Below are 22,603 nucleotides of genomic sequence, written 5' to 3' on the forward strand. Positions count from 1 at the left end.
CAGAATCACTAGGTTTCGTGGCTTATACGATATCTCAGTGGAGATATTATTTGCTTCCCAGCATTTTTCTCATAACCACAAATCATACCCCCTAAAAAAAAAGATCCCTTCAAAACCACTTCCTATTACCAGAGCGTACCTTATAAAATTTGCAGTAGACCAGTGTTGTACCATGAAGCCTATACAGGGGTTTTTGTTTTATCTTTTTTTTTCTTTTCCCAGTGTAAAAATATACAATGCTACTGCTCATTTGTTGCAGTGTAAAGGTCCAACCAGTACTTGCTTGCTGAAGGCTCTACTGCTATTGCCCTTTCATACCTCTCCAACCCAGACCACTGTGTTACCCCTCCTTATACCTGAAACCTCACAGCGTAATGTATTTTGCCTCCCATTTATAACAAACAATGAATCTTTAGCTGGTGTAATGAGATACTGTCCAAATAATCCACTGTCTTTCATAATTCTGTTGTAGCTGCTCCAGGGCCAGTCTTTGGATGTGATAGGGTCCTTCAGATTCTTCAGTACATTCATTTTCCCTGTTGACAGCTCTACAAAAAGCACATCTGTTTGCAAATGTGAAGTAGCATATATATAGTACTGATTGCCTTCAGTGAAAGAGGGTTGAAATGTCAGATCAGATACGTGCATGTTTGTTTGTAAGTCATAAATCAACTTGATTTCCCCTCGGACAGTGAGAGCCTGGACTTGGATCCTGCCACTGTCTTCATCTGCACTGACCAAATAGCGTCCGTCTGGTGAGACATAAGGTGTGCCCGACACGTCGCCGTTGGGGCCGATGACGGCATCGGTAACACTGTCAATAACGAGCTGTGGTGATGCAGCCACTGACCTATTCCTCCTACACTGGACAAAGAAGTAACCGCCCAGGTGGGTATAAGCCATGGTCTGCGGGACACAGCTATAGTTTTTGAAGTTGATAGTCTTGATGTGGGTCACAGTTTCCAGGTCAATTTTGCGAACTGCGGATTTCGATCTGTTAAAGATGAAGCCAAACCTGAAATAGAAAACATGACACTGAAGTAGTCTCCAGAGACACGGTGATATGCTTGAGAAAAGACAAAAGTCAGCAGAACCGGGCAAGTCTATCCTCTTGGTTTTGGAAACGTGTGCAATAATGCTGTCTCTTTTCTGTAAGAAATCTCTCTCGTTTTAGTGCTTCTGAAAGGTGTTAAAAGGAAGTATATATTTCAGTTAAAATTAGCAACCTGATCCTGGAAGCCTGAACATGTGCTTGGGTATTTGAATAACATCTTCAAGAGCAGCGGCCTTCTAAGAGGAAGACGAATTTACAACAGGAATGATATCAAGGCTTGGGTGTTTTGTAGGCTAGTGTTGACCAGTTTTGTATTTAACTTGTTTCAGGCCTAGAGAGATGTAATTCAACATATACTCAAGACTTCTTCAATCTCAAAATAGAAAACTGTTCAAAATAAAGCACATCCCTGCCAGGTTGGGGCCAGGGAGCAACTTCGAGCTATACGTATAACCATTGGGTGAAGACCATGTCCAACCTCATCTCTTAACCCACAGCCTCACAGGGTAGCTGTGATGTGTGTTTGCAACCCGTGATGCCTGGGGACCACTGCAGGAGCTGGCAAGGCTGAGGTGTAGAGCAGACTTTGTTAAGTGCAGTCCCACCAGCCCAGGGAAGGTGTAGAACATTTCTTGAGGAACACGACCAGCCAGGGTGCACTGAAGGGAAGGGGTCTTTGTGTTCTGTCTCAAGAGAGGGCAGACAACAGTGAGCAGAGAATAAATGTTCTGTAAAAGATGTATGCTGCAGCACATCTGACCTTTGCTGAAGACAAGAAAAGGTCAAGAATAGCCAAGAAAGGTTTCTGCTTAATTTGAGAGGGAGCCCATAGAAACAGCCTGTTTATGTTCCCCTGGATTCACAGGTCACTGATACTGACTTACGAGAACGAATTTTACATCGAGTATCTTTTCATCCATTCAATGCAGACAGAAGGAAATGAAGTGAGCGCTTAGTTTGGTATCTCTTCCCCGAAAGATGTAAAATTGCTTTGTGAAACGTGGAGGACAACATGCTTGCGTGCAGATAATATATATTTTGCTTAAAACACTGGGTTTATTTCCTTATTCTTAATCCATCTGTCAATGAGACACTCGGCAATGATTTCACTTCTAAGGAATGAGCCAATGTAGTGTGTGATCCCATGAAAATCACTGGGCTAAGCCTTTCATTTTCCCATTATACTCACATCCATTAGAGGCTTCAGAAAATATCTGCAGCAGAGATTTGTAGTGTACTGTGTGTGGGGAAATTGGATATGACACTTGTATTTCTCCTGCTTGAATGCATTTTAAGTACACTTTAAAAAATGCTTTCCCTTACAGCATTTTTTCCCAAGACTTCCTTAATACTTGGCCAAATGCCTGAAGAAGTTAAAAAATGGTTCTTATCATAAATGTTAATTTTAAAAAGTGGGTCAGAAAGTGTTTTATGTGCACACAGCTGCAGAAGAGGCTCCGTGCTTGCATGAAATCTGTGATCTGAAATCTCAAAAGAAAACCTTGCGCTTAGAGAGATTTTAATAGACAACAATCTACCCTGGGAACTAATAAAAACGGATACATTCCTAGATACCCCTCTGAAATAACAGGCAGCTGAAATATATATGCAGGAATATTTGCATACAAATATTTTTTGGCTTGTGGAAGAGATTGCTTAAATATTCACCTTCCTGGGAAATGCTGCTATTGCCATTTATTGTTTCTGAGTGGAGAATTTAGAACATGATCTCAGGGAGTCTCATTAGACTGTGAGCAATTATTTTTCTGTGCTGAGAGTGAGAGAGAACGGACAAAGATCTGTCCCTGAACAAATGAAATAGGAAATTAGGCACAGCATTCTCTGCTTTGCACATGGAAAACTGTAGACAATTATCTACATTTAATATTTCGAACAGAAGATCAATTGGCCAATTAATCACACTGAAGCAAAAAGACAATAAAACAACTAAAAAAGTGTAATTGTTTCACCTTCCTGTCTTTGAACCCAGACCATACCTTCTATTAATCATAATGATATTTTAAAAGTAAACTGGAAAAATGGGGTAGGGAAAAATTAAGAATGACAGCCACGAAGTATGTCTCATTACTTTGTGTTTCAGGAAGCAAAGTTACATATTTTGGATCAGATTCAACACGTAAGTATTTAAGTGTGACCCCTCTGTCCTCAGTGTTCACTGCAAGGAGCCTAGAATTAATGAAAGGAGTTAAACTCTCAAAAAATCATAATGTAACTTAGTTAAACTATACTGGGGATAGAAGATGGTTAAACAGTTGTTATAACAGGGTAAGAACAGCATAAATTGCTGTGCAGTTATCATCAATTTTGATAATGTTAATGGGAGGCTTGCTGTGCCTGCTGGGGAGCAGCCGGTATTACTCCAAGTTTTTAGTATGTTACTTACACAATCTCATTAACCACTACATCACATTAACATTCAAAACTGATGGTTCATGGAGGTGTTTTTTTTTAACACACAGTGCCTGCCATTTTTCTGCTCAAACCATACACCTTACAGAGAGATCCAATATTTGAACAAGTAAAGAGTTGGAAACACGTGGAAAAAACGTGCTTTATGCTTCAGGCAGAATAAACTTTTACTGCTTCAGGCAATAAATCTTTGACACAGGTTTCTGCCCACATCTATAAAGCATTTCTGAGGAGGGAAGGTGCTTCGTGGCCATCAAATTCCTGGCACAAGCAAGCCAGGGCACTGTGTCACACTTTGCTGCAAGGAGGCATGGCTGACCAAGCTGAGGTCTGAATGCCTGTGCACAGTCTAAGGGAAGTCCAGGCTGCTGTTTCACTGATCTGCCAAATAACTACAGGCAATTTGCTCAATCTTTTCTCCATTTCACATGTGAAAATGGGGATAAGAGTCCTTAGCTTGATCACAAATTCATTCATTAACATTTGTCAAGTGCTGTAAGATTATCAGAAGGATGTCCACTAGAAGAGAACAGCATGGTCACTGTTGCTATTCATTAAGATAATTTCTTACCTAATGTGATTAATAATAAGATTTGTAGGTGGTATAAAAAAATCATCCACTCCTTCAAACGGCGTGCGGATAACATGCTGATCCTCCCCTGTGCTTGCCTCTGGTATTACCTACAATAAATACACACTAAGTTGAGTACAGGAAGAGCAGCGAGTAAGGCAGAAAGGTAAATACAGATTACAGAGTCATACACAGCACCGAGTGGCTTTTCTCAGGGATGTACAAGACTCAAATTGATTAATGACTTCAAAATATTGTTTGGTGTAGCTGTCTTGAAAAAGGTGCGCTCATAAATAGGATTTGAGGCTTGACATTTGTAAGGTAAGTACACAACTTGACTTTCATAAGATGTTTATATCTCGAGAAAGAGCAGTCATGCAGGAGCTGAAGGACTATGACAACACTAAGACCATAATAATTTATTCCTTGCTGTCTAAAATAAACATTTATTTCATGGTCATATTTATTAATCTCACTTAAAGGCACACCGATAGTTTACCACCTTGAAGGATCAAACACTAACTCACAGCAGTTAATTATCACTTTGAAGAAGAACTGTTCATCCATCTACTGCACCATATAAAATCCAGGGAGGAGCAGAGAAAGGCCCTTTGACTGTCCCTCAGCATAGCCCACACCTCCATGGCCGTGGAAACTCCACTGCTCCAGAAAAGGAGAGGCAGAATTTGGAATAATTAAAATGTTAAATACTCAGACTGTTTGCTCATTTCAAGATGGCTTTAGTCTATTCATTAGGAACTTCTGCTGCTCTAATGTGCAACAGTAGTTGCTTTGAATTTATAGCTACATAATTCATGAAGGAAATGCGAAAACCTTGCGAGGTCTAGTTCAGACAGCTGTTCTGGTTGTGCCATTTAGATTTCTTCCAATTAGACTGCTCAGGAAAGATGCCCACCCTTGCACAGTGCTTTCACGAGGCCAGACGTTTGCTTCCCAGAAGGAAATGGCTAACAGCAGCATCGCATTAGGGCTGTTTGATAAATCCCTGACTTCCAAAGAATGAGTGGAAATTTAGATCGACCTCCACAGTAGCACCTTTGTTAAAAAAGATATTTTACTGCATGTCTGCAACTAACCACTGCAGGTTTAAAGAACGAACTTTATTTGTCACTATCCACCTTTTGGGAAGGAAGGTCAGAATAAAGAAAAGATCTGCTGCTGCTAATCTCATTCTCTACGTGTGTAACTGCACTTCATAAAGATAACAGAAAGGACTATCTGAGAGCTGGAGTCTTATAACAAGTTTCCAGCTGTGTAGATGGTGTGGTCTTCTTAATAATCACATGCTTGTGTCACCTCTCCTTTAATTACAGAAACCTCTCACAGCTGGATGGAAGAAATTAAGTCAGAAAGGGTAAAGAGAGCCCATCTTGTCTCCTTATACCCTGCACAGGAAACTGCTCATCCCCAGGTGAGACAAGCTGGTGGCATTGCCTCAGAAACCATCATTTATTTGCCCCTATTCTGTTTCTGGTGTCTTTTCCTGAACATGCCCATGTTAAGTTGCTGGTCTGTTCCTTATTATTGAAAGCCTGCAGGCTGCAGCCACTATCTCAGATGGAGCACGTGGCTGGTGGGGATGGCTCGTCCTCACAGGGCAGCATCTCCAGTGAAGCCTTGGACAACCCCATGACTAACGTAGACTCCAGATTTGTAGGGTTTTAGGTCAGAAAGCACAGCCATCCTTCTTCTCTGCCTGTCAGGGAGTGCTTTAATGTAGACTTAGAAGAAAACACTTCTGGTAGGAGGAATATTCACGACACCTGTGTTTCCAGAAAAGTTAGGCAGCAAGTGCCAGAAAATAACTACTAGAGAAGGGTCTGGGCAGATCAAATCAGCCCTGGTGTCCCCTCTGTCATACGACAGACAGTAGCAGCAAAACTCCCAATTAGATGTCTGCACTTAGTGCTTCTGTTTCATCAACAGAAGAGTGAATCCTCCAGGGCAATCCAGAAACAGAAGCTAATTTAGTCGTCCAAACCTACGTGTGTTACTGTGCCCCAGAGAGCCCAGTATCCCTGGGGGTCTGACGGTGCTGAGCACGGAGCACCTCCAGGGAGCTCGCTGGCACCCCTCCAGCTGAGTCACTGACACCCAACAACAGAATTTGTCCCTAAGGTTTTACTTTTGCTGCTTATGTTTGTGGTTTTTTTTCATGCCCTAGAGAGCTTCTTTTTGCATTTTACTGTGAGAGGAACAATTCTACCACATTATGCTCCATCATCATCCATAAGGAGGATGAAGGCTTGTGAGAGACAAGTGACAAAATGAGTTTAAAGAACATAAGTAGCAATTTAGTGCAGCAGCAGAAAACCTGGACTTCTCCTATGGGAAGATAAGAAGAGCTAAATGCCTTTACCAAACTAGAGAACAGGATGGTTTTGCTCAATGCATAACGAGGGTGATAGCCCAGTAATCCTGAAAGAGGTATGAATCTTGAGGCACAGCACAATTCATTCACCTTTTAATGTTTCTTTTTACATGCAATGCCTCCAAATTCTGCAGACAGAAGGACTGGCAGATCATCATAACGTCTGAGAAGGGTGCGCCGCAGCTCTGCAGGGAACATGCGCTTAGTCCCTACCTTAGGCTCATCCTTGAACGTGTTGCTCAGCCTGACTTGCACCTCCAATGGAACACTACCGATAGCCCAAAGAGTAACAGCTTTCTACGCAGAAAGTGTGTTCTTTGTGGCTTCTTGGTACCCGCTGCTTTTAGACCTCAATCAAGTTATAAAGAAGCTGCACTCACTCAGGCTGCACAAACGACTTGGAGCACCGCAGGCTCGCACTGCTCGCAGGCAGCTGCCAGCCCTTGCTGAATGACTTTACGGCACTTGGCTCTGTCATCAGCCTTAAAACAAAACAGACCTTGGCAACAAAGCAGCCCTGCTGCCAGCCTACGGCACAGTCATTGCTCAAAAACAAATTAAACAGCAGGAAAAATATGTGAGGATGGCCGGAGGAGGGATGGAATAAAACACACTAGATATGCAAATGAAAGAGCAGCTTTATATCCAGACCATTAAATGCTGTTAATTACCTGCAACCAGCCAACCACCAGCTTGCTACCGATGATGCCAAGCCAAGGAAGGGCAAAGGCTCAGGCACAGAAGGACTTACCTGCAGCGTTGGTGAGGACTTCTGCATGTCACCCCAGCTAAGCACCCAGACTTGGTCGTGGGACTTGTCATAATGTAATTTGGTTGGTAATGGGTCAACACCCAAGGACTTAAAAAAAACAGAGAGAGGTATTTACACAGTGACCCAGACGCACATGATGAATACTGTACTAGTTCCCTGCAGACATTCCCATGTACCACTTACACCCATTTGTGCAGCTTTGCACAATTACCTTCAAATCGACTGGGGGGATCGGCAGCAGCACCAGCAGTAGAAAAATCTGGTTGCTCAGTGCCACTTTCCAGCTAGACATCACTCCATCTTACGCTGTTACTTATAGCCAGTAGATCAGGGGCCAATTTCTGCTTGAATTATACCTGCACCAGTTCATTCTCCCCACCCTGCCTATAACCGAGGTCAGGCAGCGGCTCAGTAGGCGTAAGCCAGAAATTCGTTCTAGCATTATTTTACCATGCTAGCTGCAAGCCTGGCTGCAGGTGCAGCCCCGAGATGATGACAAACACCCTGTAAAGGAGTTTTTTTCCTGCCAGTGACGTTACAAACAGTGTGATCCCATGGGGGAAAGCAACACTGGCCCAACTTTTTAGTGATGTCAGCAGATCCACTGGGCAAACATCTGCTTTTTCTGTCCCATATCAGTCCTTTGCCATCACTGAATAAAGCCTTCCCCTTGTAAGTACCTGCACGGCTTTCTGAGTCTGGATATCAATTATCGTTACTCTGTTCTGCTTAGGTTGGGTCACATAAATGTACTTGTCTCTGACATTGACTGCTGAAGCCCAGAGGCAGGACTGAGTGCCTTCTCCTTCCACTTTAGGACAGATCTCTTCCTAAGAAAAAAAAAAAGAAGAGGAGGAAAAGTTTAATTTCTACAAGTTTAGGGCCTGGAGCAACAGGAAGCTTAGCCTTGAAAACCACAGGAAAAAAAAACTCCATGGGGATTCCATTAGGGTGATTTTTTTCCCCCTTCTTTCCTGGAAAAAATGAAATAATTATTTTATCAGGTAGCACACTGCAGCCTGGCTCTACCCAGTGACATTAAACAGCTGGATCTCCTGCAAACTCACATTGAATTTAAATAACCACACAGCCTATGGGTCTATCTTTTAAAGTATGCTGTGGTTCATCAAGACTTGCAGTGCTGTCAGCATTTATTAGCAATAGAAATATCACTCTGTGCTTTGAAAAAACAGAGATTTACATTAATTGAATTATAGCTTTATATTTTTCATGAAATCTTCATTTCCAGTTCAGGAGAGCAGGCTCTAAGATGCTTGTGCTCAGGGAAACAGTAGCAAAGCAAGCAGGGTCCTACAGTCTATTGCTCCAACATAGAGACTTCCCCTGTTCAAAAGGAACCAAATCCTGTTCACAACTGCCTGATGCCATATTTTGTCTCTCATCTTCCACTCACTGAGTCCTGTGCAAAACTGGTATCAGCTTTAGTGGGAAGCTTAGTACCCTAAGTTTGAAGAGTCACACATGATCTCCCCAACAAGCCTCTTCACTTTGGCTGCTCTTCAGTGTTTTTCCTTCTGTCAAGTTGCTTTATGTGAAAGAGCATCTGTGTGGGACCAGGCTGGGGTGTGGAAATGAGGGTAAAACTAAATGAACACATATATATTTCAGCGAGCACAACTGTTGGTTTTAAATCCTGTCAATACAACAGCTGGGTCACTTTAAATAATGGCACAACCTCCCTAAGGGGAAAGCAATCACAGCAGCAGAGCTGGTTTGGGGAAAGAGGAGGTACAAGCAAAAGCAATGCCAACACCAGGTCTCTATCAGAGCGATGGTTATGGATAAAAGGATTTCACCTCTAAGCAGCCCAGCTCTGTCGGTTCAGTACCTTGGTGGAGACGACGTGTAAGGGTTGAAGATACAAGATTCAACAGCTTGGCTGCATTTTCCTTTCTGGCTCTCCAACCAGGCTGGGGATCTACACGACTGCAAGCTAAAACATGCTACAAAAGCCAGCCTTGGGCTTCCAGCAGCTGGTCACGCAGCCAAGCACCTGGCAGCCTCCAAACTGCCCTCCTCACCCTCGGCTGTGCGCTGGGGCTTGGGCTCTCACAACACAGCATCCACCCAAACCAAGGGGAGCAGGGAAAGGTCACCGGCCTTTCTGCTACAGTGCTCAGCTGCAGCTGCTCCGTCTGCTTTTCTGCCCTCTAACAGCAAATGAAGAAACCTTTGTTGTAGAAACCCTCCTAAAGTTGCAGGCTGGTGTCACCATCTATGTGGCAAACAAGATACTAAAAGAGAAAAAGGGAGGAAAAAAAAGTCAGTCCTCCCTATACCAAGGGAAAGGGCCCTGTGATATCCGTAGGAAGCCCTTAGAGGTGTCTCTGAAAGGCAGCCAAGTAATGACGTTAAAAATCCCTTTTCTGCCCACCACTGTGCTGACATTATTTCCTTAAGTGCTCTCTCTCCTCTGTTCTTTTCAAGCTGTTTCCCCCGAAACCACCTCTTCAATATTTACAGCTCTCTGGAAAAGAAACACGAGATACCTGTCTTCGAGTAGCAACAGCTCAAGGGTGGCTTAATAATATTAAGTTCATGCTAAGCACCAATCTTGGGGTGAGCATCAGTCTGGATTTCAAGTAAAGGATATTAACATATTCCAGTGGAAAAAATACCAATATCAACCACAAATTTATCGAGATTTAAAATAATACTGAATACAGACTCACAAGAAGATCTCGCCCCACGGTAGCAGAGCCTGACCCAGCCTGCAGGGCTCACCATGGTGATTGTCCCCTTTTATTCCTCCCAAAACTGAAAGCAAGGCTGAGCCCTTTTCTTCAGAAGGGAGCTACATTCTCAGCTCTCCCTGTAAACCCAGCCTTCAAAAAAAAACTAAATAAAGGAGTGACTAACAAAGCATTTCTGGATGTGTTTCAGCACCTGTATTTTATGAGATTTGATAGTTTCATGAGCATATACACAGTGTGTGTTACCACGCATGAGTACACAACACAGGTCACTGAAAACATTGGCCTCGCAGGGCCTCCAGGCACATGTTCTCCCACTTGCCGTGTCGAGCTCCACTGCGTACGAGCCAGTGCTTGACGTTCACTGACACTTGAACAAATTTTCCTTGTGATTCCCTAAAGCAAGGGTCAGGTAAACTCAGTGCTGGCAGTAAATGCCAGACAGCAAACAAGGATGGTGTGGCTCTCTGGTTCAGTGGCAGAAGATGCAGAGGACCAGCATGGTACAACCGTCCTCTGTGCATCCTTATTCACCTGTGGTTTAACCTGGGAAACTATTTCTAAAGAGCCCACAGTAGCCCACTCCTTTGCCCACGGAGCCGTCAGTAAAAGGGGCCAGTTGGCACCAGAGAGCCATGTGTGCATCTCCTTGCTATTAATTTGTGTAATTTCTGTCCAGCCCAGTTACAACTTTTGGGCATGGATATGTAAATAGGCCAAAGAGGACAAGTGAAAATCTTTGCCTACATTTTGACACGATAACTGTCATCACATTCTCTGCAGCATGTCAGTAATCCTCCATGTCAGTCTTACAACATAAGTGGTTCCCTTAATTTTCAAGAGGAGAAGATGATATACCTCAGGGATGCCACAGGAAGCCCACCAAGCTCCAGCATCACTGTGTCAAATGGGCCCTTTAGCAATAACAACTTTTGAAGAGATTAAGAGAAAGTTTCCCAGCTGTCGGCTGTAGCTGCTGGGTTCAGGACTTACATAACTTGTGAAAATCCTCTCTTCGGGCCTGATGTGTCTCCGGATTTCACATTCGTTTGGCTGAAGGACTGTGATCCCGTCATCAGAAAAGACATAGAACATATTCCCAACACTCAGGCCTTGAAGGGGGATAAAGCAAAAGGAGCAGGGTTTAGGAGTTAGGACTTTTTTTTAAGAACTCTCCCTCCTCCCCCAACAAACAAAATCTGCCTTACATAAAAGTTGGTCATTTGGATGCAGTTGGTGCATTCACAAAATCAAATTTCATGTCACAACGAGGGCTTCAAGGAGTGAAGAGGTACAGACACATTCAAAAATGCATTGCCTTGGTGGCAGTGGTTGTACATAAATAACTATGTTCAGGTCGTGTGCACGTGTACCAAAGCGGGGTTTGATCAAAAGGAGCCTCTGTATTACACTGGAGCTCCCTCAGATGATGACTTAGTTTTTTATGTTTTCATTAAAAATAGCTTGCTAATAATTTGAGAACTGAGAAGCTTTAGTTAGAATTAATCTGAAGGTTGTCCTGTTACAGTTAACTTGATTTCTTGTAACCGCGATGCAAAATGAATGTGCTTAACATCTGTTCCATGAATGAAAAGATATTCTCTGTTTTCTTAAACTAGAGCCACCAAAACAAATACATTTTTGAAACCTTGCAAACTGTAATTCACAAATGTGGAGTAGTTCAGCATCGCAATAGCACTCATTTATCCAACTGGGGCATTCCAGGAGATTTGGAAAACTGGCTGTCATTGCTTTGCTGTTAGGAGATCATATTGTCTCATTTCTGTCATGCAGAAATGCCTTAAAACATGGATAATTTAGTTGTTCTTCAGCTACGTGCAATTGCTAACAAGCACCTTTAAGAAATGTTTAGGGTCTTTTCAAACACTCTAGTTAGAAAGATCCAAGCATCATTTCATCTTTTTCATACCACCACCAATAAGTGTTTGCAAAGACCACTGTCACCCCCGGTAACGTTGATAGTGTACTTATCTGCCAACGATATGGTGATGTGACAATTTGTAATTTCTAATAATTACATTTTACCCATGGGGAAATACGGTCCCGGTTCTACAGATCTCAACAACATTCAGCGTTACAATTCCCTTGCCTGGGCCTGTGGTGGCAGCTCTAAACTCTGCTCATGTCTACAGAGTATCTCACATCTCTTAAGTGTTTGCAGGATTGAGGTCTAAATCATCACAGGAAAACCTCACAGTAAAAACATGTATAATTTGGATAAATGCATTTTTGGAAAATTTTGTAAAATATGTAGTATTTAGTAAGGCTAGAAGGGTTTTTTTGGTGCTAAAAACCCCTCTTTTTGTGCCAAATAAGTGGCTTCAGAGTATAATGTCTCAGCATGTGGTGTCTGCTGTACTGACAAGGTCCAAGTGGAGTCTCTCTAAACCTTACCACAGAAATACCCCAGTTAGGGCATCAGGTGGGTACAGGAGCCGTGATCCTTAAATGTGATGCCACAGTGAGGGATCATGCACGTAGGAAAACTGCTACCAAACTTCCACTAAGTTATGTGTATGGACCAAGGGCTAATTCTTCCCGAGTACATCGTTAACACATTTCATTCGGGCACTTTGGACCAAAATCCGCGCTCACAGCATGCACACAACTCCCACTGCTTCGGTGGGGTTTGAGTGACCACATCAGAGGGCAGAATTTGACCCTGGCTGGAATGAGTGCACATATTGTCATGAGTAAAGGATTTTGATCCTAAGAAGTGGAAACAGGCAGGCAACAAATTATGACCACTGTGAAGATGCTTATTATTGTTTTCATGCACGATAGTAGCGTGATTTTGTCTGATGATCCTATTACAATGAGGGTGTATTTCAGAACTAAGGCCTTAATTAGGCACAAAAAGACTTTGATAATAACTTTACCCCAGTAGGTTTAGAGTTAGTGACTTGGCAAGTCCCATCACTTATTTTACAGTAAAGTGAGTGCAAGTTTTTCTGCTGACTGGTTAAAATATGATACAAATTACTAATAGCATTCAGGTACTCCTTTTTAAAAAAAAAGATTACCAATTTAAATTAAAATACTTTTTCAGAGAGTAATCTTCACACTGATTTTTATACAAAGCGGGATTTTAATAGACAAACTATGTGTTTTATTGTGACTTATGAAGTATAACAATCCCATGGACATGGGTAAAACAGCCTCCACGCTTGATTATACTGCTGCAGCTCCTCGGTCTGGGGAACAATTTCAGTACAGAGGTGGGCAAAGGAGAGTTGTGTTATTTATACTAGTGAGGCAGGTACTAGACTGGGAACTGGGGGACTAATGAGGAGCGTTTTTCTTTTTCCCCCTTTATTTGAAGACATTTCAGGTTGGATGACACAACCAGATCAAAAACTAAAGGCTTCATGAAAGGCAACATACCTCATCTGTATAACAAAAACCTCATTAAGAATGGGGAGGGTCTCCTAAACATGAGTTATTTGAACCATTCCAGATGACGCTGACTCCAGCATCTTTATTTTTTAAAGACTTCAGGAGGACACCTGATGACAACAAGAGTTTTCTTTATTTGAGGAATACAGTCTTCATCTGAGTGTACATTTGTATTTCCCTCCTTTGAGATCAAAGGGCAAATTTGTCACTGTGGAATACAATACTCTGATCTGATACTTGAATAATTTTCCTGAATTTAATTTAAATGCTTGGAAGTACTTTAGAACTTAAATTTGGTAATGAAAAGGCTTTCTGCTTTTTAAGTGCATACATTCATACAACTGATGATTGCCTGCAGGCATGATATGCTCCCTTTATCCAGGTATGCAGAAAGCAACACTCGCTGCAGAAATGAACGCTGGCATGAAAACAAATCTCTACCTTAGATTTGGGCTACTCGTAGTTTTCTCTGTACAAAATTAAAAACTAGTTTGTACATTGACTAAATATCGTACATGCTTCTAGCTCTGTGTTTAACTGGCTGGCCATGCCACGTGCACTCCTTCCTCGAGGTTTTCCATGGTCTGTGAGAGGTTTTGAGAACAGACTGACAGACTGACTTTTAAAATGACCAGCTACTTGTGTTAAACCCTTGACTCGCAGCAAAAGCTTGTTCTATGCAATACTGTGTGTAGGCGTTTTCCCAATAGCTTTAGTTATGACAGACCCTGTGGGCATGAGGATGTGATCATTTTAAAGGAGCTCAAGTCTACGAATCCATTTGTTAATGTTGCTACTTACGCACAAGTTTTCATTTGAACGGAATTGAAATAATACATTAAAATGCAAAACCAAAAATACTGTTCCTCTCTTCCAGCCTTCTCTGTGCCAAGATTTCACGTGCTAAAGTATGTTCGATGGATTCTTTCTCTAAAATTAATGTGCTGATCAAATATATAGAACAACCAAGGCAGGGGAATAAACCTGCTCTAAAGATACTGAATTGTTTAGGAACATCAACAGTAATCTGCTTTTACTGCCCATGTTTTCCCTGTACATTGCTCATACTTTTAGTTAAAATGTGCAAGGTTGATAAGCAGTAAGTCCATATTATTCAGCAGAATTATAATAAGACTTTCTGCAACCAACTTCTTGGTTGTTCTTTAAATATTATTATACTTCTACATCTGGTGGGGTTATCCAACTACTTTCTTTAAAAAGGAGCATAAGGGATGCAGTATATAAACAGCCACGTAGCATCATGCAGATGATGCCGGACTGATGAGATGCACTAGAGACTTCACTTCCGAGCAGAAGGGAAACAGCAATCCTTAGTGCCCATAACGCCATTTACAGGAACATCAGCAGTAAAGAGACACTCTTCACTGCTGTGCACCAGGCACTTGCAGGGCGTATTTGGGAATAAGTGCTGGAGAGCTGTCTTAGGCGGCTGGGCCACATCTCATGACCTCCAGCCAGCAGCTGCTGCGTGTACACGTCTGCAGCCAACAGCAGGACAGCAGGTATCCATTGGGCGTTTGCATCCCTGGCCGAGGTAGCACCACTCACTAAGGGCTGGCACTTTCCTTCTGCCCCTGAAATCCTTTGGGCCAAGCCACAGCACACCAGAAAGCTCCAAGCCAAGGGCATGAAGCACAACTGCCATTTTGGGTACCTGGAAGCTCTACTTATGAAAGGGTCTTTGCACCCTCCAAAGGCAGAGTGAGCGAGCAGCCCTTCCTGGAGGAACAACGGGAAGGAGCGGGGTTGGCAGTGGTCAGGGGGATGCTGTCAAGACCAGTTTGGATGCGCACAGAGACCTTCCCCACAAGGCTGGAAGGACACCAAGGTCCCAGCTTCCTCATGTGCAACTGGCAGATGTAAGAACAGGCTTATGCCTGGACTTTGATCCAAGAACCTTCCTCTAGTGAGCTGGACACCCCGCTCACAGCCCCCGGGAGCCCGAAGCCGGGAGGGTCCCCATCCATGCCCCTGGGCACCGCACCTACAGAGGCAGACGGGTGAGCTGCTTGAGAGCTCCTGGGTCTCCACATGATGTGTCTTACTGTGCGTTTTGGAAATGATGACAGCACAAGCACGGACAAAATCAAATAAATTTTCATTTCAAGTGCCTCCATAATATCTTTGTGTCAATTAGCTGTTTAGTATGGGTTTTTTTTTTCTAATCCAGCTTCCAAGATACACAGATATTGACCTTGTGCAAGGCACACTATAAATTTGATCAAACTAGAGATCTTAACTGCCAATTAAAACATGGAGAAATGGGGCAACCTTTACCCTGCATCGATTTAAAGGATAGAGGAAAGCAAAACCTGTTGTGGTTTGTTTTTTTTTTTGCCTAACAGTCAAGAACACAATTTTTGTTGCTCACCTAGCAAACATCAATACCTGCTACTGAGGAGGAAGAGCTTGAATTACTTACTTAAAAATGCAGTGTATTGAATTTATGTCTGTCTTGTTCAATTATGGTAATTTGGGAGCACTTCTGACATTTGTGCAATTGTTAATGCAGCTTGAGAACCTCAGGCTACTCACAATGGTGGCTGTTTATATAAAATTCACATTTTTATATATTTTATTTTCATCTATTATTTCATAGCGGGAAAATGTAAGAGGTTATACGTACAATTTATATTAAAAGAGTGACATCTCTTATTTGAATTTAAATTTAGCTTTTAAATGTCTGGTCTGTACTTAATCTGGTAACTGTGAAAGTTGATAGAGTTAGTGGCAAGTCGGTGGAGAATGGCCCATCATGGAATTATTAAAGCAGACAAGCACGTTATCACTACGACAAAAGAACTTTACTGCAGTACCTTCCTCTCGCCACAGTATGTTTGCAACTGCAGCATCAGAAAATTGGGAAAGCCAGAAAATCATCAGGAAAAGAAAAACAACAACAAAACAATGTCAAAATTTTCATGGTAGCAAGTAATGGAATTAATACTCATGTTTACATGAACTGTTTAATTCGTGAAAACTCTGTAGCATTCATTCGAATAAAATACCAGGAGAGAGAGATATTTCTAAATACATTTTCTCCTTCTAGAGACAATTTGGAAATTTGACATGGGAAAAATCCTCACTGAAACGAAGCCAACTTTAGCCTGTGCAAAGATCAAAGTCTTACTAAAGAGAAGACGTTACCTTCAAATGTAATTGGAGGTATGGTACAGGCTGTGATTTTCTGCACAGGTTCAACAAGCAAACACGACATCTTTCAGAAGCCTGAGACTGGCAATTACAGCAGCTACACACTTTGCTGCATTTCTTCTTGGAATTTCATGCAACTACAGTCTCTTCTAGGAGTCAAATACTCTTTGAAAGCACATCTGTATTTGAATTTCTGTTTAAGATACATCCAATTATTTCTCAACATACTGTAATTTCCCTTGCTCAAGTATTCAAGGGAGAACGACTGATATTAACAAAGTACATAAATCTATTTAATGAGGAATAAAATATATTTTCCAAAGAATTGCCATGAGAGCACATATTTATGGCTAACTTCGTTTTCAATTCTTGCTCTGTATTAACAGCCAGAAAAGTGGCAAAAATCCCATTTTCACCAAGCCTTTTAGCACCACTATGAACCCAGGCGATCTCCCAAGTAGTTAAGACAGAAGAATTAGGAAGGATCAGGCCTCTGGGAGCTTTTCCATTGGGGCAACTAATAATGTCCTTCATTAATTGTGTTTTGGGGACAGCGCAGTCAAGATAACACTGCCGCACTCCTACGGGAGACATGCAGCTAAGAGTGCCTGGAAGAATATTTGTCTTTGAAGTGGGAGATAATTTCACACCAAGGGAAATCTATTTTGCTAGTTAGTGATGTAAATACAGGTAAAATAAATAATTCAATGAGAAGATTTTTTCAAGCATCTAAATATTTGAGAACTTTGACTCATAACTGGCTTTAAAAGAAATCTTGTACAGAAATCAGTGAAATTTATTTTCTGAAACCACATATTACTCAACAAACCACGAGGTTTTGGATTCTTTTATATCTAAAACTATTGCCAATTTGTTACTTTAGTAATGATGTTTCCTGTACCAGATCCAGTACACTTCTGGCACATGAAAGGCACCATTATCCTGGACAAGGAGATTTTACCTTCCCCATGTGATTCCTTCCCCAAACTGTACAATCCTCTGATCAAAGCACAGGCAAAATTGTCATGGCCTTACACATAAGAGTCCAACAGACTGCATGCAATGGACTGAACTATTAAATTGCATGTATACCATTACATTTAAACACTCTTTGAAGAAATAAATACACGGAAAATTAAGCTTACGTGTCTTTCTTGCCGAGTCTTCTATGAAAAGTGAAGATATGTCCTCATCCACTCCCACCTCGTTTTTAGCAATGCAGGTATAGGCACCAGTGTCTTCATACCGAACGCTGCTGATATGAAGTTCACTTCCATTTGCTGTAAGAAACACACCCATAAACAGTGTTCCTCACTGCTGCTAATTGCTTTTACTGCCCTTAATTGCCCTACACCGCTGCAGCCGCCCAGTGACGGCGCAACAGGGTGGCTTCACCGCACAAGGTTTCCCCCTATATAAACAGAGATATTTGGGGCATTCTCAGGAGAGCTGATGTTTTGCTTCTTTCCATTTACACATACACACTCTGCACCAGAAACAAACAAAGAACAATCCCAAGTGCAAACAATAAATAATTTTTCATTTATTTCTTGTTAAAAAAAAAAAAAAAAGTGAAGCTTTGCCTTAAGTGGACAAAAACGTACTTCAATTTTGCAATCTGTTTTTCATCAGCGTACCGAAAACTTGGGTTTGGGAGGGGTCTCTCTACAGTTCCTCCTGTCATTTGGCTTTCTGGAGTGGGACTGCTGGCTACAATCTTTGCAAGATTTTGAGATATCGCACCCAACCATGCAGGGATATCTGCGTTGCCAACACCGGTTGAGGGCTGCAATACACCACAGCCAGACTGGGGGGTGCGTGGGGAGCTTTGTAATATTTTTTACACAGAAAATTGCGAATAAATATTTTTGCCTTTCACCGTGTCTGTTGCACCCTCATTTGAACGAGGACCAACAGGAGTTCAACTACCTGAAGGGACGTTGTAGTGAAGTGGGATTCGGCCTCTTCTCCCAGGCAACTAGCGATGGGACAAGAGGACACAGCCTCAAGCTTGGCCAGGGGAGGTTCAGGTTGGACATTAGGAAGAATTTCTTTTCAGAAAGAGTCATTAGCCATTGGAAGGGGCTGCCCAGGGAGGTGGTGGAGTCACCATCTCTGGAGGGGTTTAAGAAAAGCCTGGCCATGGCACTTAGTGCCCTGGTCTAGTTGCCATGGTGGTGTCAGGGCAATGGCTGGACTCGATGATCCCAGAGGGCTCTTCCAACATGATCGATTCTGTGATTCTGTGATTCTGAGTCAAGAGCCTGATTCCCTCTGCAGAGGTGGGTGTGAGAAGAGAGGTGAACTGCAGCCTGGTTCTCAGCTGACGTGCATCCAACATAGTGCTTATACCCAAACAAATAATTTAATGCATTTCTCTCCTGAACTGCACAGCTGCACACAAAAGGTGAGGCAGCGGAGAACCAGGCACGCCGTCTTTAACAGAACGCCGTTACCACTTACATCAATCAATACTGTATTTCCCAAGAAATTCACAGGAGAAAAAAGATAAAAAGAAAGAACAGGGGTTTTGTAGCACGATTTCCAACAACTGTGGCTTAGCGAAAGTACAAGAACTTCTAGTTTAAAGCGCAAAATAATCCTCCTTAATCCCCGTCTACAATACTTTAATTAATCAAAATTCTGTTCTTACCTAGGAGTGTTAGTTGTTTGGATAGTTTTGGCGTGATATCAATGCCGTTCTTTAGCCAGGTAATTCGGGGATTAGGGATGCCTTCCGCGTGACATCTGAGGCTCGCCGACACGCCGGGCTCCTGCGCCTGCGTTTCAGGGTAGACGCGAATCACCGGTGGCACTGCGGGAAGGAAGGAATTGGCCACTTTAAACTCCCCCGGCAGGTGCCAGCCCTTGTTGGTGGCTCAAGAGGCACCAGGGAGGTCTGATCTGAGCATCGGGGAGACAAGCAACGTCCTGGCTTTCAGTGCAAGCTACAGTAATGATTTTTCTACAGCTCAACTTTGGGGGGTGGAAAATAGAAAACAGTAAACTAATAAACCAACACCAGGGAGCAACCTCGATATCTGATTTTGTACTTAAACCCCTCTTCCTTGTTCTTGCTTTCTTTCATTAAATGACTGATTGAACTTAAGTAAAGCTGGATTAAAACCTAAGGCGGGTACTCACATATTTAAAAATTAAAGTATAAACTCCAGACCTTCACTGAGTCTCTTAAGGAAGGAATCTGAGCTCTTGCCTATCAGAAGTAGCATATTATTCAACATTTTAACTAAATACCCATCATGAAACAGCCTGCACATTCACTACCTGTTATTCTGAGCAAATAAAGTGTTTATAAATTACTTCTCTTTTTTTTCTGAGAGGCTTTCAAAACGTGACTTACCTTGTTTCAGGAAGTCACCTCTGAGCTATTTAATATACTCAATTGGCAGAATCACTAATTATATTACAATTTCAGACAAGTTCATTGATTTTCAATCATGTTGCCTTCATTGCTCAAATCAACAAGGCTTAGTATCACCCATTAGCTATTTCTTAACAATTTACTCACATACTTTAAAGAGATTTTTCAATATTGCAGTATCAGTGAAAAAAATCAACAGGACTTTCCTTCCTTTCACCTCAAGGGACACAATAAAATGATCCATGAGGATGTGCCGTACCGTGGCTGATGGGATTTGAAGGGTGGTCATGGACTGCTGTGTTTCATAACCGAGAGGTCAACTTTTCTACCAGATTAGGAGACTTTAGGACTCACGATGTAACTGTTGAAATGTGTGCAGTTTTGTAAACCTGTGTTCAGAGTCAAATGCGCACACGGTATGTGGGGGCCCAACTTCTTCCTCAAGAGAAATAAATAACCACTAGTGGAGGATTGAGGAAAATTGGTGGGGTTCTTTTAGAAAGCCTGAAATGAGTCAATAACAAACTTCCACTGGAAATCACTTGCTTAAGAACTCACTGCTGTGTTTTATATAGTCCATCACCAGGCACCGGGAGTGTCAAAATTAAATTGACTTTAACAGTTGCTTTTGAATAAAATGAAATCTGTGCTTGCAGCTTGCTATGTGTCTAGATACCCATATGGGCATAGCTTAAATAATTACATTCACTAGCATATACTTTCCATCTTTCTATTTCTGTTTTTTATGGGCCTTACCAGAGAGAGATGTATTTTACTTCCGTCTTACCTACCAGCTGCCAAGTATTAACCAGAGCTGAGTCATCAGCTTGGAAAGAAATCAGCCACGACAGAAAGCCCTCAAGCCTACTTGTTTTTTATAGCTTTAAAAGCAAGTGATTGTTCAATTGTAATCTGAGAGAAAATGCCTGGGGGCAACTGGAGAGACAGAAAAAGGGGGACTTCTAGCAACTGAATGGCTTTAAACTCCACCTCTGCACCAGACATGTGGACTGACTGACTTGTCTCCTGGTTCCTTTACTTGGGAAGAAAAGAAAATGTGTTGCAAGATGCAGGGCAGGAAGCAAACCACGATGTAAGAGCTTTTTAATCAGCAGGTTACCAAAAAGACAAGGTTTGTTTTATTAAATTGAGTTTTTATCTTCTCTTCCTCCCATCACTGTTAAGGTTAGAGCTCCTCCTGACTTCAGGAGGTGCCAGATCAAGTGGAAGGTGAGCAAAGGAAGCCATCTGCTGCTGGAAATGGCTGGCAGCTGTCAGAGCCATCCCTGCGTTTATTTGAGGGACAGTGCCCAAGCACTTCAGGGGAATAAGACTGAGAGTCAGGAGCTTCTGATTCCATCTGTACCTCAGAAAATTAATTTATATTTCTCTGAGTCAGTGTCTCCAGGCATGATAGGATAAAGATAGTAATTTTTGTCCACTTTGACAGAATTTTATGAAGGTCCTGCACTCAATGCTTGCTTCACCTATGATTTGCTGGCTACTAGTAACATTTTTAGAACAAAATGATTTAGGAACTGAAGTCCATTGAAAGCCTATGTGATTTATTCAGACTCCTAGAAGAGAGGTGGCTTGCCTCCTACAAACGCACAGGAAAAAACTTGCAATACCCAAGCAGGTTAGATGGCTGAGTCCTGGTGAAGTCAACTGGCAGTTAGTACTTTCTGTCCCCAGGCACTTACCTAATTCTCCAGGTGACACAACCTGCCTCCTCCAGTCCAAAGCAATGCCAGCCCTCTCTGCCTGGGGGTTTGCCTGCCCCAGCCTCTTGCAGACAGACTCGTGTGCCCAGCCTCGAGCCCTTCTCGAACCTATCCCAAACGGCCAAAGGCACCAGAGCATTTTCACTCCAAGCCTAGCGGTGTAACCTCACCCACCACCAGCTCTTAACGGAGATAAAGCCCATCCCAGACATCACCTATTTAATGCTCTCAGAACCAGCGTGGGTTGATCAGGTTTCCTTATCATGGTTTGCTTTAGGCTTTCCTCTTCATATGGACACTCACGTCAGCACTCCCAACGACTGCCACAAGCATCATGCTCCCTAGAAACAGGGCACTCCTTCACACAGCAGAGTTTACTTGCATCTCTCAGTTTTTTGCCTCATACCATGTTAGTCTGCATGTGAGTAATCCACATATTTTACCTGCAGAGCTGAAAACACAATAGATTTATACTGCAAAAAGTAGCTCAGGGGTCCTAGACGCCGAATTAATATTCTGCATGACAATTAGCTTAACTTGAAATTATAGCAAAGTGTCTTTTCTAGAGTGATTAATAAGGAAACTGCTCGTTTTCACCTACAAAAATGTGTTGCATCTCCATGCCTGCTTGCTTATAATTTTCCTGCTCCTTCCATTTTTAAACTTTTTATTTCTTCTCCCTTGTCTTACATAATTCATTGCACAGGTAAATTATTGCATGCAACTGCCTTGTGATAACAGCAAACTGCAGAATGCATTTTTATTGTCCTTGCTACAAATTAATACATTCCAAGTAAGCACATTTTACTTTAAACTTGCAAAGACTTCAGCTCCAGACTTTGGAATATATGGATTATCCTTTGCTATTTCCCTTGGTGAATATATATCATTGCTAACCATTACTGTGTCTGCAGCCAAAGGCAATATAAAAATGCTATTATCTTAAGCAAAGCAGGAAAAACGAGGCATTCAA

The 22,603-nt window shown here is 42.2% G+C and overlaps 1 protein-coding gene across 2 annotated transcripts in view; it reads right to left on the bottom strand.

The window, feature by feature from the left end:
* Window positions 1–312: 312 nt before the first annotated feature.
* Window positions 313–22,603, bottom strand: part of FSTL4 (follistatin like 4) — a 219,524-nt gene continuing 197,233 nt past the window's right edge. The window contains exons 8-15 of one of the 2 annotated variants that reach the window (XM_068409410.1): window positions 19,178–19,339; window positions 17,670–17,804; window positions 16,188–16,214; window positions 10,927–11,045; window positions 7,900–8,049; window positions 7,199–7,306; window positions 4,056–4,165; window positions 313–1,015 (exon numbers count right to left, since the gene is read on the bottom strand). In XM_068409410.1, coding sequence (XP_068265511.1) covers window positions 313–1,015; window positions 4,056–4,165; window positions 7,199–7,306; window positions 7,900–8,049; window positions 10,927–11,045; window positions 16,188–16,214; window positions 17,670–17,804; window positions 19,178–19,339 — 1,514 coding nt within the window. The remainder of the gene's footprint in view (window positions 1,016–4,055; window positions 4,166–7,198; window positions 7,307–7,899; window positions 8,050–10,926; window positions 11,046–16,187; window positions 16,215–17,669; window positions 17,805–19,177; window positions 19,340–22,603) is intronic. The other variant, XM_068409411.1, reaches the window with a different exon arrangement.

Source organism: Nyctibius grandis, chromosome 10 (assembly GCF_013368605.1).
Source record: "Nyctibius grandis isolate bNycGra1 chromosome 10, bNycGra1.pri, whole genome shotgun sequence".
NCBI lineage: Eukaryota > Metazoa > Chordata > Aves > Nyctibiiformes > Nyctibiidae > Nyctibius > Nyctibius grandis.